Consider the following 18,900-nt stretch of genomic DNA (forward strand, 5'->3'; position numbering starts at 1 on the left):
CTGCTTCTCCTCTCCAGGGACCAACACCTATCACCTTTCCAAATAGTATCGCCTTATATAACTATTTCCTCTTTCACTCCACCCAAATTGCAGCAGGAGGGGGAGGGACAATTGTGATCAGGAGTACAGTGAAGGGAAAGGGAATATTTGACCCTCTCTCTCTCTCTCTCTCTCTCTCTGTCTCTGTCTCTCATTCACATACAGTGGTCCCACAACAAACATTTGGGGCTGAGGGAAGAGGGGCTGCCCTTTTAGCTGCAGTGCTAGAAGTCTGAAAGCGGAGTTCCTGTTCCACCTCCAGCTTAAAGCTGAACGATTTGGTGCCGCTAAATTGTCCTAGTCGGGAAGCTCCCTTGGTCACAGGATGGTTTACCTAAGAAAATAATTCTGTTGAAAGATCTCTTCTTTGCGTACCTATTGCTCTCACATTTGGAATGGTAGGAAAGTGCAGAAGACTTCAATATTTTTTTAAAGGGGGGGTTGTTATCTTCCTAAACGCTGGGCTCAGTCAGGCTTCCCTGGGGAAAATGTTACGTTTGCAATCCTGTGTACACTCGGAAGGAAACACCACTGAACATAGTTGCACTCCTTCTGAGTAAACATGTGCAATCGCACTGCGTGAATGTGAGTAACTTAAACCCAAATAATGCAGTCTAGTATTATTTGTTAAATTTATATCCTGCCCTTTTAGAAGGAGCCCAAGGCAGCAGACAAATGATAAAACACTACAAACAAATCATCGTAAAATATCTTAAAAACAAAACATCTTTTAAAAAAATCTTTAAAAACAATTCCAGCACAGATGCAGGCTGGGATAAGGTCTCTACTTAAAAGACTTGCTGAAAGAGAAAGGTCTTCATTAGGCACCAAAAAGACAACCGAGACAGCGCGTGTCTACTATTTAAGGGGAGTGAATTCCAAAGAGTAGGTGCTTCTCAAATATTGGGGAGAGCTGGTGAGACTATTTGTAGAAGATTTCACCCTTTAATTTGGGAGTGGGGAGGTAATATGTGGCTTGTGGGCTACTTCTGACCTACCAAGATTGTTTTTCTGCACATATACACACATACACATTGCCCTGTGCTGCTGCTCTGTGGAGGATGACCTCCAGGCCAGTTATTGTGAGGAAGGGGAGAGAGAGCCTTTTTGGGACATGGGTATGCATGAAAGGCCTTGACAACCTGAATGTGGACCGTATGTTCCCTCTTGCAACTTTTGTGACTTAAAGCCTATTAAGTGTCGGGCTCTTAAGAAAAGGGCAAGTTTGGACTAGGGGAAATGACCGGAGTCTTATAATGGGGACGCTTGAGGGCCTCCAAAGATGGTTATTTAGACCAACTGTAGAGAAGGGAAATAAAAGATCCCCAGCAAGAAACAAATGAGTGGCAGTTACCCATGGGAGAGCTTTATGTGTTGTTTAAACTTCTAAGGACCAATTTATCCTATCAGATTCTGGCAGATTGTTAGTGCATCCTCTTCCGTGGGGCAGCTTGCTCAGATGATGAGCAAGACATCCATCATCCTCATCAAAACCCCATAAGACAGCTCCAGTAAATGACCTCTTGGAAATTAACAGTGAATGAAAGAAAAGGAAGAACACCACCACCCACACAACAGAACTCTGACAGGTCTAAGGATGGCACAGAAAGTATAAAGTTATGTTGGCCAGTTTTCATTTTTAAAAAAATCTGTGCTGATTATCAGATAATACCAGAACCAGAATGTAATAGCACCATACTATGCTTAGTTTGTACACTCTCTCTTAGGGCAGGATGTTTGTGTGTGTGGTTAATGTCAAGGAAGTAATGACTGAAGGAGTGGAAGTGGGTTTTCATATGCAGTCAACTGAGTATATTTAATAAAATTTTTGTAAAAGAACAACATTTGGTCTCAGCTCTCCAGTTTCAGTATCTGCATAGTTATCCATGGTGGGAGTTTTCTGCAGCTCTGATGCAAGTGCCACCTATTACCCCCTTTTTAAGGTTGGACCAATGGCAAACTAAAATAATGTAGATTGTGGTCCATTAACGGACTGCTGGCCAGTTTCTGTTAGGCCGTAGTGTTTACTAAGGAAAGAGTGCTGGGCTAGGAGGGCTTTGATCTGATCTAGCAAGGCAGTTTGTAGCATCTTAAAGAGTGCATAGCAGAACACAGATTAGCTGTGCTTCAACTGTTTAACACACATTTGTGTACTCTAGGGAAGGGAAGGAAAGAGCATACAAGATTGTTTTGTCCCGAGAATAACCCTGGAGAGTTTTGGGCAGTTGAGAAACTCAATCTGAGTTCTGCTGTTGACAAAGCTGAGCTATTTATTAATAAATAAAAAAGAGGCAACTAACAGTGCCTCTTGGTTTGGGCTATACAAACAGCTTTGACTTTTGTCTCACCTCAGATCTAGTTCCATCAAATAGTTCTTGTTGTTTTGTTTGGAGTAGAGGCAGTTGTATATCAACTTAGCTTTCTCAACTCAAGGACATCGTCTGAGAAGATACATATTTAGCAAAGCGCATAGACAGAAGCTGTTGTCTTGTTTCTTCAGAACAGAGAGGTGCTGTGGGGTTTTCAGAAAGCTAAAAATTATGTTGTACTATAAACACTGAACTCAGCTTTGCACAACATCCAACTAAGCAAAATTGTTTCAGGAACAACTTGAATCAGTGTTTGCATATTAGCACATTTCACTCATGTTTTATCGGTTTTCAGCGCTGAATCTAGCAGACTATCTGCAGATGAGGAAAATGCTGTTTCTATTAATAAATGACAAATAGTGTTAAATTTATGACTGAGATATAATAAACAGCTTACTTAGGAAGAAATGTCAGTGGTTACATGTAACAGACTTAGCATATCTGGATCAGTAGTCTGTAACTCAACCAGTTGTATAAATGTAGCCCATCATTAGTCATCAGTAGCTTTCCCCAAAACCTTGTGTGGATACCCCAAAATAAATGTACTTTAATGATGCCAAGTAAATAGTGTGGCGGCACCTACCCTGTGGAATTCCCTCCCCTTAAATATTAGACAGGCGCCATCTCTGTTATCTTTTTGGCACCCATTGAAGACTTTCCTCTTTCAACAAGCCTTTTAAGTTGAGACCTATCCCAGTCTACATCTGTGTTGGAATTGCTTTTTAATATGTTCTTAAACCTTTTAAAGATGTTTTTAATGTTAGAAGATGTTTTGAAAACTTTTTAAAGTAATGTTTTTGAAGATGTTTTGTTTTAATATGTTTCAAAGTTTGTTTTTATGATGTTTTAATGCTTCTAGTGCTTTTGTTTGCTGCCCTGGCTCTCCTGCTGGGAGGAAGGGTGGGATATAATAATAATAATAATTATTATTATTATTATTATTATTATTATTATTATTATTATTATTATTATTATTATTATTATTATTATTATTATAAGCAGTTTGAAACTGAAAAATATATCCACTAGAAACAACCGGTATGCAACATCCAGAAGCATTTTTTTAAAATGCTTTACAATTACTGTTTTATTTCAGCATATTATAAATCTACAGAACTCTGTCATTTTTAAAATTTATTTTTACAGGTGTTTTTTATACTCTAGCGTAATTTAGACCCCCCCCCACCAAATGTAAAATAGTTGTTTAGATAGTGTACAGTTTCTCATGTTGACATTGCCTCAATCATTGTATTAACAGCATATATGTACAGCCTAGCTAAGATAAATTTCACTCTTTTAGGTAATTAAGTAGTATAAATATTTGGATAACAGCCATGATCATTTGGAATTTCTTGTTTGTTTTCACCTAAATTATTACCACTGATACAATAAAAAAGGAAACAGACCTAAAGTTCCATTTTGTAGGTGCTCTGGGTATTCCAAACTTGCCATTATTTCCTGTTTCCTTCCCCCTGTAGAGAGGGCTTTTGATATTTACCTTAATGCACTCAAATAATCTAGCTTCCCCGGGTGTGACTACATGAGGATGAAATGGGAGAGAGATTGATATCAACAGTGGAAAAGAGTTTAGTCGGTCTTAATATTTGAGGAAATGGAAACTTGTGTTTTGAAATACATCAATACAGTAGCGTGGCATCACGAGTCTGACAGCCAAAGGGTTGTATAAATATATAGAATGTTTCACCTTGACATGTGCCATTTCATACTCCATGTGTTCTTGCGATATTCGATCCGTACCCAGGGTTTATGCGTTTGAGGGTTTCACTACATAATGGCATTAAGGTCAGCCTCCAATGAAAGTGGAGGAAAGGGGAACGAAACATAGAGTTTCCAAAGTATTGAGGACCAACTAACTCTAGCATGGTAAAAATTGCAGTTTAGTGCCACAATCTCCACATTTGCACAATCAAATCTTGGCTTAATTCAAGATATATATGAGCTTCAGGCAGGGAAAACAACCCAGGAAACTGAAATTAATAGCAGCTTCCTTTTACTTCTGAACAGGGAAACAAGCCAGGATCTTGCAAGCAACTTTAAACCCATGGCTTAATGTATTCTGGATCGTTTGGAAGCCATTAACCACAGTTTCTTGGTTTGGATGTAACAGGAAGCTATGGTTAACTGTTGTCTCCTAACTTGCTCACATACACAGCTACAGCACTGGGGGATTGAAGAAGACCTGCCCCGGGAGTGAGTACTTGAGCTTTTGGGTGTTTGCTTGCCTGCTTCCCTGGATTGCTCTCTCAAGAGACAGCTGAGGTCCCTGGTAAGTGCTGTATGGACCAGGACCCCCTACCTGTCCCTGAATCCAGGGAGAGGCTGCAGTCAGTCTTGCAGCCTCTTGCATCAGCGCCTGGCTGGGTTGGGGCATAAAAGCCCTGTAGCCCTTGGGCAGTGGATCTGCCACTGAAGGGGCAACACCGATCTAGAGCAGATTGGCAGTGGGGAGGATGTAAGTTGCATGTGTGGTTCCTGCACAAGAGTCTGTGCAGTGAATTGTGTGCTAGGAGAAAGTCGTCAGATGCCTTCAGATTGAGAGTCTGCAACTGGCAGAAGACTGGCCCTCCCTAGGTGTGAGACGGGAGGTGTAGATGTGTCCATGTGTTATTGGTTGTTCCCAATTCTCTGGTTGGTCCCAATTCTGTCAGAGGTGTACTGGGACTACTGGTTCTGGTAGGTTTTGTTGGCGGGCTGTTGTTCTGTTTATATTTTTATAAATTACATGTTTAGGAGGAGTCATGGAAGGGACATGGGTGATGCCACCCCAGTTGCAATGATCATGGAGGTATAGCCACGGGGAGGTGATGAGCTACCATGGAAGATGAGGGCAAGGCTAGCTCCACCTTGTTCCTTGCTCCCACTCCTCCCATGGATGGGTTCCTCATTGCTCATCTGCTATGCCCACTGGCCTGTGTGTACCAGCTTGGTGCACAAGAAGACCACACTCATCCATGATTTCATCATGGATGAAGGTGCCTATTCGGTGTGGGTGAGCTGGGAGGAGTTGATCTGACCCAGCTTTACCCACCTGGATACTTGGTGCAACACCAGCACAGGCTGCAGGGATGGGGGGAGGGATTGCTGTGGTCTACAAAACTTCCATCACTGTCACATGGAAACCACTCTGTCTTGGAGTTGGCTATGAGAGCCCGCACCTGGTGTCGTGCCAAGGAGACAGTTAACAGAGGGTTGCTGCTGGTGTACCATCCACCCTGTTGCTCAGCAATTTCTTTGACCAAGCTGGTGACGCTGTCTTGGCTCTGTATTGGAGCAGCCCAGAATGATAGTCCTGTGTGATTTCAATGTTCATGCTGAGGCTGCCTCTGGTGTTTCAGCTCAGGACTTCATGACAACCATGGAGCTGTCTCAAGCTGTCACCGGCCTGACGCATTGGGCAGGGCACACCTCGACTTGGTTTTTGCTCCAGATGGAGGAAGGGGTGGATGTCACCCCATTGTTGTGGTCACACCACTTCCTGGTGAAGTTCAGACTTGCAGCTCCGGTCTTCCCCTGCAGGGGTGATGGACAGATTAAGATGGTCCATCCCCGAGGACTAATGGAATCTACTGGATTCCTGAATGCCCTGGGGGAGTTTCCGGTAGATAGAACATGTGACCCTGTTGAAGCCTTTGTCACGCTGTGGAACGACGAGACGCATTTGGCTCTTAACATGGTTGCCCCTGAGTTCTCTCTCCGCATTGTGGAGCCTGGTTTGCACCTTGCTATACCAGTGAACCAAGGGCAACAACACAGGCCAGATGATGGCTAGAGCACAAGTGGTAAAAGACATGCTGTGAGACTGATTGGGCACAAGTAAAACATCATAACCATGCCTACTGTGTGCAGTGAGGGTGGCAAAGGCCCACTTCTCTGCCCCCATCACATTCCCAAGTAGACATCCAGTGGAGCTTTTTCTTGTTGTCAGGTGTATGTTGACATCAACTCCAGTAAATGGAGGTTTAGACCCTTCGGAGGCCCACTGTGAATTGTTTGCAAGGCACTTTGAGGGTAAAGTTGCTTGCCTCCAGAGCAAACTTGATGCCCCATCCACATCTACTGTAGTCCCCAGTGAGGTGTCCAGTGCAAAGTCTGCTGCAACCTCTTGGGATCAGTTTCAGTTGATGTGACCCAATAACGTGAACAAGGTGCTTGTGACAGTGTGGCCAGCAACGTGTGCTTGCCCTTCTTGGCTTATTAAAGCTTGCTCGAGGGGGTATAGCTAAGTGGATCCAGCATGTGGGCAATGCGTCTTCGCGGGAAGGAGTGGTTCCAGCCACCCTGAAAGAGGCAGTGATCTGACTGCTTCTGAAAAAGCCCACCCTGGACCCATTGGTTTGTGACAACTACTGCCCTCACAAATACCCCTCCCCCTTTTAGGGAAGGTGATTAAGAAGGTTGTGGTGCAGCAATTGCAAGTACTTGTGGATGAAACAGATTATCTTGACCCATCCCAGTCTGGGTTCAGGCCTGGTTATGGAACTGAATCGGCCTTGGTTGCCCTGATGGATTGCCTTTATTGGGAGAAGGACAGGGAGAGTGTGACACTGTAATTCTTACTTGATCTCTTGGCAGCTTTTGATACCATTGACCATGGTATCCTTCTGAGCCGACTTGGTAAGATAGGTATCGGAGGCATTGTTTTACAGTGGTTCCGATCCCACCTCCAGGGTCATTTTCAGAGAATAGCATTGAATGATTGTCTTTTGGCTCCCTGGCAGTTGTGCTTAGAATTTGGAAGTAATTGGTTACAAAAAATGAATTGCTTGTAATTTATTCGTTTTTTGAGGAATTAGTGGTTATTTCTTTACAAGTTGATTGTAATAGAACGAGGAGTAATTTTATTACTCTTGAGGAGTAATTGTAATGTTTCCAGCATTACTTTGAGGTGTTACTGGTGGAGGAAGCAGGGGAAATCGCCTCCTCTGATTTGTGGATAAAAACCATATGCCTCAAACTGGGCTTTTGTGCAATGTCGCTCTGTGGATGTTTAGGAGGCGATGAGGGAAGAGGTGGAGAGCAAGATGGGGGTGGAGTGGAGAAAACAATTGTTTAAAAAAATGGGCAGTAGAGGAGAAGAATGGAGTGGAGGGAAAAAGGAGTGGGAGGGCAAGGACATGGATGAAGAAGGAGAAGGAGGCAGCAGCAGAATGGAGATAAAGAACTGTGGAGGTGAGAGACGACGATGTGTGTGTGTGTATGAATAATGTGTTTGCACTTGGCTCATGAAGCAGCCTCTGCCGCCCTCCCTGGCTACTGTGCTGCATTTGCAGTGTTTTAACTTCTTTGCATCTCGGGGGAAAATGCTTGTTTGGGTGGGTGTGCCTTAGTTGGTGGCAGGGCAGGTTCTGGGAGGTGGTTGAGTGAGAGAGATTACGCTTGCTGGCTGTGTGTGGCGGGGGGGAGGTTGCACTTGGTTTGATGTACAAAGATCTGAGCGGTGGCCTCTGCCTCCCTCCCCACCTCCCTTACCAGACCACCACCATTATCTTATGGATAAAAAATTGTACTACTACTTCTGTGTATGTGTGTTTATTTTTAATGTTGTTTAAGGCTACTTAGGTGTACAGCAGCCAAGGCCAGCACCTTGTAGGCACTATATATATTTTTTAAAGTAACTTAACTGTAATTGTAGCAATTGCTTTTGAGTAACGGTAAAGTAATCAATTCCTTTCAGAACAATTGTAATGGTAATGGTCATTTATTCCTTTTTGGGGCTGTGTAACAGTAATTGTAATTTATTCCTTTTTAAAAGTAATCTTCCGAGCTCTGGTTGTGCTGTGGGGTGCCGCAGGGTACCATCTTGTCCCCCATGCTGTTTAACATCTATATGAAGCCCTTGGGAGCAGTCATCAGGAGATTTGGGGTGAGGTGGCAGTAGTATGCTGATGATACCTAGCTCTATTTCTCTATAACATCTGAATCAGAAGTGCCTGGATTCAGTGGTGGGCTGGATGAGGGCCAATAAACTGAGTCTGAATCCTAGCAAGATGGAGGCGCTGTGGGGTGGTGGTTCCCGAGTTCGGATAATTGGTCAGTTTCCTGCTTTGGATGGGGTCGTACTCACTCTGAAAGAGTCTGTAGTCTGGGGGTGCTCCTGGATCCATCTTTGTCGCTAGAAGCCCAGGTGACTTCAGTGGCTAGGAGTGCCTTTTACCAGCTTTGGCTGGTAAGACAGCTGCAGCCATTTCTGGACCAGGATAGCCTGGACACTGTTGTCTACATGCTGGTAACCTCCAGGCTGGATTACTGTAATGCGCTCTACGTGGGACTGCCCTTGAGTTGGTCCGGAAGCTGCAGCTGGTGCAAAATGCGATGGCAAGACTGCTCACTGGGGCAGGATATTGCCAACATGTTACCCCACTTCTGAAAGAAGTGCTGGCTGCTCATTAGCTACCCGGCCAAGTTCAAGGATCTGGTTTTGGTGTACAAAGACCTATGCAGCTTGGGACAAGGATACCTGAAAGATTGCCTTACCCCTTATATATCCAGTCAATCACTGTGCTTTGCAAGTGAGGGCCTCCTCTAGATACCATATCAGGAGGTCCGCTCTACACAGCATAGGAAGTGGACCTTTAGTGTTGAGCACAGACACTTTGGAATTCCCTTCCCTTAAATATTAGACAGGCACCATCTCTTGTTATCTTTTTGGTGCCTACTGAAGACCTTTCTCTTTCAACAAGCCTTTTAAGTAGAGACCTTATCCCAGTCTGTGTCTGTGTTGGAATTAATTTTTTTAGATGTTTTTAAAGCTGGTCGTTTTTTTTTTAAAAAAAATGTTTTTAAAGATGCTTTGTTTTAATATGTTTTTAAAGATGCTTGGTTTTAATATGTGTTGAAGTCTTTTGTTTTTAAGATGTTTTAGAGTGTTTAGTGTTTTTGTTTGCCGCCCTGGGCTCCTTCTAGGACTAAGGGCGGGATAAAATTAAATAAAGAAACAGGTTACATGCAGATGCCTGAAGCTCATGCATATATCTCTGCTGATTAAGAGAGGTTTCATTAAGTGACTGTGACCTGCATGTAAACTATTTAATCTTTTTTATTATTCATAACCTTTAGAAGGTTTTGAGTGGAGAAAAAAGTACATGAGTAAGAATTAATGTTTGGGGACATTACAGACCCAAATATAGAATCCCTGTACTACTAAGAACAGTAATCCTCAATATAATCTTTATTTCTTCTACAAAAAATTGGAGCTGTTGACTGTGATCCAGAGAGGTCTATGCATGTATTTGGGAGGAGGTTTTTTCCCCTTCCAGAACCAAGGACTTTTCTGGAGGATTCACTGACCTCTAAAATCAGGAAGCTGAAAAGCCCCTATGTGACCTCCCTGCATGCCTCACACACATAAGGCACTTTGGATCATAATAATTGCCAGTTTGTTTTTAACTGTGACTAAATTGGGATCTATTAATCCCAGCAGCAGATTAGTAAAATGTTGTTTTAACACACAAAGAAAAGTTAAATTCACCAAACCCTTCATTACCAGAAATATTTAGAATGTTTAAAGAAATGCTGTGCTGATCAACATGCATTTATGTGAGGGTAGATAGGAGAAGAAGAAGAAAATACCTTTCCGAAATTATCAAAAAGGAAATTTACCTTTAATTTAAGTTACTCTTAATTAAATATGTAACAAACCTATTTGTATGAAGTTACAATATGTGTGAATACCTTCATTAATATACTCTGTAATAAGACACAATATCTACACTCTGGTCAGGCCCTCCCTTAGCATGTGCGGGGCTCGGGACAAAAGCAAAGTTGGGGGCCCCCCACATTTGCTCCTGGTCATGGTCTTGGCTGAGTCGCCACCGTAGGTGCTCAGGCACCAGTCCTGGAACTGCCGGCCCAGCTCGCTGGCCCTGGGGCAGCTACCGCTCACTGACCGCAGCAGGAGCAGCGGCTTCGGCATGGTGGGCGGGCGGGCAGGCAAGCGAGCCCCCGTGCCAGGCGGAAAGAGAGCGAGCGAGTGCTGTGGCCTGCCTGGCAAAGGCGAGCAGGCAGGGAGGGAGGAGCCAGCTGGTGAGCAGATCACCAAGTGCGGGGGCCCCCCAAAGCGCAGGGCCCGGGGCAAGTGCCCCGCTTCCCGATGCCTAGGGGCAGCTCTGACTCTGGTATCTGCACTGTAATGGCCATCTCTTCTCCAGCAAAGCTACTGTTTTTCATGAGCCTTCACATGTTTAAATCCTGGACCAGCTTAATTTGGGTCACTAGTTACTTTGCATTGCGATCTCTCTCTTTTAGGCGAGCGTGGATTGACTAGACCACAGTTTTATTACGGGTGACTGAATCCCCGTATTTGTTTTTGAATCACAGTTCCCAGTACAATTACTATAGTTTAATAGTTAGACTATATGTCACATATACTGTTCAAACTTGCATGATGCACCTTAACAGGACCTGTAACAGTCAGACATTTGGCTTACTCATCTGGCTATCTTCTTGTCTGCAAAGGTAGGCGTTCAGTGTTCTGTTCAAAGTAATGACACATTATGTTAATAACAACCATTGAATTATCACTGAAGTAGTGATTCGTAGATGCTTCAAACTTTAATGCCTCTATAGGTTTTAGGCCCTGCTCCAAAATGGTGCTCGTTTCTTGATAACTTGACAGAAGAGCTAGAAGAAAACCCAGAGACAACTGTGTATGATGACTACAAATTTGTAACAAGAAAAGAACTTGAAAATTTAGGTAAATATCACAATTCTGAATGATGCAAAATATTTGTTTACTCTTCCTTGTCCTTTTCCTTTGATTCTGTTTTCAGTTACTCACGTTGCTTATGTGCTGCCATAATTACCGTCATTCATTTTATGACGAAGAAGTGCGATGTGGTTTCTCAAGATCTCTCCCCAAAACATTCTGTAAGGTTCCAGAACTGGACCTTATACCTTGTCTTTTGCCAGCCCAAACAAGGAAGCTCCTCTTCCTGTCCTGATCACACTTTCAAAGAATGTGTATATTAGTTAGTTGATTTGTTCCACAATACTGTAGCTGATTTTGCCCCACAATTGAGGCTACAATTCAGAGAAGCTGTATCAGTGTTGAAGAGCATCATGTACACACAACATGGATACTTCTACAGGCAGAGCTGCTCCTGAAAAAGAGACAGGCCCACTGTTCAATTTAAGAGTGTTACTGGGCTCAAGTTCTTCTTGTGGTCTTCCCGTAAGCTTCTGGTTGCCCTCTGGGAGAACAAGTTGCTGGACTAGATGGACCACTGGCCTGATCCAGCAGGCTCTTCTTATGCTCTTTTACAGAGTTTCTTGTCTCTGGCAGTATGAGCCTTGGTTCCCCATCTCCAATTTGGAGATAATAACACTCACCTACTTTACAGCTGAATGCTCAAAAGTACTACATAAATACATATTAGTAGAAGTAGTATATTGTGGCAAAGGGCGACCAGTTAAGCGTGTGAATGTTTCTTCAGAAGAATACATTTTGCAATACAGGATTCCAGTGGCTGTGCTGTTCTGCTATTAAATCCAGTGCTTCATAGTCCAGGGCTTTAGCTCAGTGGTAGACAACATGTTTTGCGTGCAAAAGATTCCAGGTTCAGTCCCAGATGTCTACAGCTAGGGCTGAGAAAGACTGTTGCTTGAAACCCTGGAAGGCCATTGCTAGTCATTGAGCTGGATGAACCAATAGTACAAGGCAGCTTCCTGTTTTCCGTTTGTCTTAACAGTATTTCACAGAAGTGAAAAAAGTAGAAGAGCATTATTTATCTCATAGATGGGCAGTCTGAAGCATAAACTGTTCGCCTCAAGTGTTAACAGGAAGTCTGTGTCGGAACCCAGAATAGATCCTAAACTCAAAAGCCAAGTTCATAGTGATACAACACCCAAGACTATTTTCTGTGCCTGGGAAGTTACTTCTTCAGAGAGTCTAATTCATTTTACTGCTCATATCCTTGTCTACTGTGCCAGCGGCATGGGTTGGGCAGGGGATGGTGACGAAAGGCCTATTATGCTTGAAAGAACCACTGGAAGAGTGCAGCATGCCTCTGGGCCCTTTTCATTTTAAGGTACATCTGGCCTTCCTCTTGGAAGATCCCTGTCAGCAGAGAACAGGCTGCCCAGGTGGCCAGCATTGACAGCGTCATCCTGAACAGTTTTAACTTTTCTCCCATAGGAGTTAATAGTTTATTTTCATCCTCCAAGAAGTCACCTGTGTGATACATTTGGGCAAGGTTTTGTCCTCCCACCATGGTAACATCCCAAAGATCTGTGGACTTAGTTTTTGCCATAGCAGAGACTCCATTCACCTTTATGGCAAAAATGGACTAGAGGACCACTGGCCTGATCCAGGCTACACTGGCGAGGAGCCTCCATCTGCAGCAGAGAACCTTTGCAGGCACAGCCATTGCAGAGGAGATAGAGAAGAGCAAGCCCAGAGCAAGCTTCTCTTGCTTCTGTCCTTCAACCACTTGTGACAGGGTATCATTTGGAGCTGCCTCTCACTGCAGAGAGAGGGGTGCTGGCAGTAGCCTCCCAGAGTTAGCTGTCGACCTGGAGGACTTGCTGCCGTTGCCCCTCTCTTGAACATGATGGTGGAGCTGCGAGTAAAATGTGCAAGCCTTCTGGGCCTGGTCTGGAAGCTCTGGCTGGTGCAGATTGCAGTAGCCAGCTTGCCGATGGGAGCAGACAGCTGATAGCTTGTGGCACCTCTGCTAAAACATGCGCACTGGCTGCACATATGCTCCTGGGCCAGGTTCATGGTTCTTGTGTTGATATTCAAAACCCCTGAATAGCTTGGGTCCAGAACACCTTAAAGACCGCCTGAGCCCTTATATCCCAGCTTGATCACAGAGATCATTTGAAGGAGAGCTGGTAGTTGTCCCCCATATTACAGAGGCCTGACTGGCCTCTACTTGAAATCAGGTATTTGGTGTTGCTGATCCCATGCTATGGGACACTTTTCCAGCAGAGATTTCACAGGCATCCTCACTTTTGACTTTCATGTGTCCCTTGAAGACCTTTATACTGACAGGCCTTTGCAGCTGTTTGAACGGATTAGCCAGTCACTTCAGTGATTATTTGTATGGTTTTTAATGGTGCCTAATGTTTTATAGTTTTACACTGCTCTAATATTTTATAATATGGAGGTATAGAAATAATTTTATAAATAAATAAGACTGCTCACCTTTTTCTTTAGTTTAAAAATGTAAATGCACTGCCTTCAAGTCGATTCCGACTTACGGCGACCCTATGAATAGGGTTTTCATGAGGCTGAGAGGCAGTAACTGGCCCAAGGTCCCCCAGTGAGCTTCATGGCTATGTGGGGATTTGAACCCTGGTCTCCCAGGTCATAGCCCAACACCTTAACCACTACACCACGCTGGGTCTACTTTCTTTAGTTTACAAAGCTGTAATAAGCTAACAGAGAATTTGATGTGACACTTTACAATTTTTCCACACGTGGTGACATACAGTGGGCATACATTTCCCCACTATTCCCATGTTGGAAAAGTGTCATGTACAAAGGGGCCCTTTCACACATGACAGTTTCCCAATGTGGGTGTAAGAGAAATGGGTGCACCCGTGCATGCTATAGAAGCGTGAATACATTGCAAGGCAGTGTCTGCCTTGAGCATTGGATTCTGAACATGTCTAAAGGCTACAAAGTAGGCACTTGCACAGTTTTTGCATATGGAAGCATACCCAGATGTACAATCCCCCTCTAACAAAAACACAATCCAAAGTATTAAAAAATGTCTTCTCTGAAGTACCCTGTATGCATTCCTGGTGCATTCATATCCTGTTCTCTCTCTGACTTTTTCTCCCCTCCTCCCACTCCAGGGCTTGCTCATCTTATTGGATCACCACTTCTCCGAGCATATATGCATGGCTTTTTCATGGACATACGACTATATCACAAGGTAAAGTGGTCTAAATAAGACTGGTGAGAGATATGACATCTTGTGAGTGGTGAGAGATATGACACCTTTCTGCCACTTACTGTTTTGTGTTCGCAGGTCAAAATGATGGTGAATCCTTTTGCCTATGAGGAATACAGAAGAGAGAAAATTAGACAGAAGATAGAAGAAACACGTGCACAAAGAGTGCAACTAAAGGTAAAGATTTAACTCTTCAGGAAAGTGTCCATAAATACTCTGTTACAGAGTGATCAGAGAAAGAGAGACGCTACTATATCAAGCCTGTACATTTGTGGTGGTCTGAAGCTGTTTTGCTTTGTGACTGAGACACAAATGGTGATATTGAAATTTTGCCCGGATCCCATTCCTCTCTTCACCATCCATACCATCAGATCTGCTCTGGAGGGTCCCCTCGTGTTCTGGCATGAGGACACTGTTGGATGTCACACATGATCAATAGGTTATCATTTCTTGTCATGGTATGTAACTCTGATTGAGATAGGAGAAATAACCACAATAAGGACTTAAATCAGTCTCCTAGGCAGTGTGGCAAACCTAAAGGATAGACCTCACATTATGTTGTTGGTGTGGTAGCCATTGCAAAGCAGTTTTTTCCCAGGCCACTGGGGTACTGTCAGAAGATCTTACCAGGTTTGGGCTCCTCAGGTTATTGGGGCAACACAGGAAAGGAGTGTAGAGGTGTCAACAGACTTTTTAAGTTTCACCTGTTTAAAAACCAGGTGTGAAACAGAAGAAACTGGAAACGTCTGTTGATTTATATATCAACACAGTTATTGTTTGTAGAAAGTGACCTGGTTCACATGTAACATTAAACCATGGTTTAAATAAGCCATACTTAGTAAACAATGGTTTGATGTTACATCTAAACTCAGCACAGTGCCTATCGTTGGCTGACTATGCTTTGTGAAAATAATCCATGGTTTATTGTTGACTTACTGACCTTAACTTTCTGTTACATGCAAACACGGGCACCTCCTTAACTATGGCTTAAGTGTGGTTTCTTTTGTCTCTCCACCCAAAATGTCTGCCAAGCAACAGAGGCGCCAGGCAAGAGTGGCTGGAAAACAAAGCTGCTCTCAGTGCTCAGCTCCTCTCACTGGCACTTTTCCTGAAACAGATGTTGCTACTAACTCTGTCTGATAACGGGATCCTTTTCTCTGCCCACCTCTACCCTGTCCCTCCTTTGATTCACAGCTGCAGCTTGACCTGGAGTTGAAAACTTAAATGGAACTTTTTTAAATTATTACCTTGATGTTGAGGCACAGAAATAAAATCTAGTAACAGAAGAGCGGGTGTTGACTGGGGTGTGTGTGGAGGGGATTTAAAATGAGGTTCCATTTCTGACAGTCCTCACAGCTAATAGATTAAACTACTTAACTTTACATTTGTAAAATGCATTGGTCAGATTCAAAGGCTCCAGCAGGAGAGCGGAGAGGTACAAGGTGGTTCCAACTTAGTTGGTGCTTATTAAATTCACATTATAAATTCATGGTAACAACTGACTGCCAATTGAGGTAAGAAAAAAGGGTGGTTGAAGAGCAAAGGAGTGGAAGAAAAGGGTTAAAAAAAAGCTGAAAACAAGTATGAGTGTTTTTTTTTAGAGGGGACAAAAGGGGAGAGGGGCTGTTTGATATCAAATGTCAAAAAGATTTCCGCACCCTTGCTCTTGCAGCCGGCCAGTGGAAAGGGAAATAGTGTCATGGGAGGCAATGCCAGCAGATGGGTGCCACAAATGCTTAAGGGATGTTGGGTGGAGAGATAGCTGAAAGTGGGAAGTAGGCAGGTGTGGAAGGGCAGACAGAGTATGATGAATCAAACCATAGTTTCTTTGATTGTCTACAGAATGTCCTTTGGCTTAAGCGTGACTTATTCAACAAGCCATGGTTTAACATGGTCCACATTTCTTTTCATTTACTAGAAACTTCCTAAGGTTAACAAAGAGCTTGCACTGAAGTTGATTGAGGAAGGAGAAGAAGAGCCACAAAACGCAAGGAAAAAAAAGCAAAAGGTAAGAAGTGGATATCCTTCCTGTTTCTGCAGTTGCTTTTGTACAGTAATAGGAAAATTGGGAGTGGCTTCAGATACTATATATGCCAAGTTAATCAGTGCCGCTATTTTGGCAGATGAGTGTGTTTTGGCAGGTGGGAAGCTGTGGAGCCATGGAAAGGGATGTCCCTTGCAGAAAGTCTCTGGTTCAATCCCTGGCATCTCTGGTTAAAGGATCTGTGCTGCAGGGTTAGGAAAGGTATCCTCCTTAGGCCTAGCCAGCGTAGATAGTACTGGAACTGACAGACAAAGTTTGACCTGGTGTAAGGTCGGTCTCTCTCTCTCTCTCTCTCTGTGTGTGTGTGTGTGTGTGTGTGTGTAATGTATCTATCTGTCAAATTTATATCCTGCCCTTCTTCTCAGAAGAAGCCCAGGGCAGCAGACAAAACACTAAAAACACTCTAAAACATCTTACAAACAGACTTTAAAATATATTAAAACAAAACATCTTTTTAAAAAAACTTTAAAAACATCTTACAACGCAATTCCAACACAGAGGCAGACTTGGGTAAGGTCTCTCCTTAAAAGGCTTGTTGAGAGAGGAAGGTCTTCAGTAAGTGCCAAAAAGATAACAGAAATGGCACCTGTTTAATATCTAAGGGGAGGGAATTCCAAAGGGTAGGTGCCACTACATTAAAGGTGTGTGGAATGGACCTCTTGGTAAGATGGCATCTGCAGGAGGTCCTCATCTGCAGAGCGCAGTGGTTGACTGGGTATATAAGGGGTAAGACAATCTTACCCTTTACAAACAGTTCCTGTTTGTAATTCATCAGCACTTGAATAGTACTATTTAGTATATTATATTATGCATAAGCCTGTGTGTCTACTATATCTATAACCTGAGTCAGTAGTTGTTACAAAGCATATTGCACTTGAGGTATGACTTAGTTTTGTGTAGCTGAGGGAATGAAGAAGAGAGACAATCACACTACAGAGGAGTGAAATGGTCACACTGGATAGTTTGGGTTAACTTTGATCACTATTAATTCCAGCCCAACTTCTCTGTAGTGAGATGCTAAAAGTTAGACAACCTGACAGTGATAGATGGAAGTGGGATTTGTGCGTGAAGCAGTGAGCATTATGTCCCCAACTCTTCTGACAATATAAACTTGGCCTTTCCATTTATCACATTTTAAATGTAAAATAAATTATGTCTACAGCTTCTGACTGTTTCCCTGATGGGCCATAAAGCAGCTGGCATTAGTAATACTCTTTTCGTTGTTCTTTCTGCATATTTTTAGACCTACCATTACTGCTCAAAGAATTTTCCTTTCTGGGCAGCTGTACAAACAAGCTGTTGGGCCAGATCGATTCCCAGGTGTTAGTACTTTTCCAACGGCAGCAGTCAAACAATGTTTTTCTAACTCATAAAAAGTGAGCATTTACTGCAAAATGACACATTAAAGCTTCACAATCTTAATTAAAAATATAACTAAACCTGAAGTTGCCTCGCTTGTTGCAGTTTGTAACCGAGACGTTCTGGATGCCCAAGAGTTCCCATGATAGCCTTGCTTAGTTTAATTATGGATGTTAAAACATGGCACTCCAAGCTTTCCAGCAATGTCTGTTTAATGGTTCGCATGGACACGGTACCAGGCACCAAGTGGGAATCCACTCTACTTCTTTTCATGAACCTCAAAAGAAGTCTCTGCAGGGTGCCAAGACTGTGCTTGCCTCGTCAGTTCTGCATAGATTTTCTTGTTCCTGCTATAGATTTTAAAATATCCTTTTATTTTTGAAATATTAAAGATGAAATATGTGTAAATGCACATATATAGAAGCAGGTATGTATACCATTTGGACTCAAGTAGCTTTCTCCTTTTTGTTGTGATCTAATAAAGGTTGCTTTTATGTCTTTGTTTAGGTTATTTATATACCGTCCTCTGCACCCACCCACAGGGTGGTTTAACAAAATCAAATAAGATTTTAAAAATACATAAACACCTTAAAAAAAACAACTCATACAATTACTAATAGTAGCAGCAACTAATCAATTTCTCTAATTTAGTCTGTCCTCCTCTGAATGCCCACTGAAAAAGGTGCATCTTAACCAACCTCCTAAAACTATAAAGAGATGGGGCCAGATCCACCTCCAGTTGGGAGGAAGTTCTACATGCAAGGAGTTTCATGTCTAATCTCACATAGCATGCACTCCACAATACTACATAGGACTTAACATAAGGCAAATATGAAACATTATTCAAATTAAAGACCCTAGGCTCTATCCAAAGAAATACACAGAGTACCACAGTTAGAGCCTCTGCGTTGGCAGCTTTCTGCTCCCACCAGAAACTTGCGGGCTGCCTTTTTAAAAACTGTCAAAGAGAATTGCTCTTTCTTAAGTGAGAACTACTGATTGGAGAATATACATTAAAAACAGCATGCATTCAGTGAAGGTGATCTCCTGCCACATTGCTCTCTGATCTTAAGAATCTTATAAACAGATTTTGAAACGTACTGCCCAGAGGTGTTGAAACTCGCTAATAAGGGAAAGCACTCACATAACCATGGTTCCCCTCTAGATCATG

At 43.0% G+C, this 18,900-nt stretch overlaps 1 protein-coding gene across 1 annotated transcript in view; it reads left to right on the plus strand.

Moving 5' to 3' along the window:
* The window catches only part of NOL10 (nucleolar protein 10), a 71,796-nt gene that overhangs the window by 35,360 nt on the left and 17,536 nt on the right, over positions 1–18,900 (plus strand). The window contains exons 14-17 of the mRNA XM_061622778.1: positions 10,995–11,121; positions 14,229–14,308; positions 14,405–14,503; positions 16,245–16,334. Of these exons, the coding sequence (XP_061478762.1) occupies positions 10,995–11,121; positions 14,229–14,308; positions 14,405–14,503; positions 16,245–16,334 (396 nt within the window). The remainder of the gene's footprint in view (positions 1–10,994; positions 11,122–14,228; positions 14,309–14,404; positions 14,504–16,244; positions 16,335–18,900) is intronic.

Source organism: Rhineura floridana, chromosome 4 (assembly GCF_030035675.1).
Source record: "Rhineura floridana isolate rRhiFlo1 chromosome 4, rRhiFlo1.hap2, whole genome shotgun sequence".
Lineage (NCBI taxonomy): Eukaryota > Metazoa > Chordata > Lepidosauria > Squamata > Rhineuridae > Rhineura > Rhineura floridana.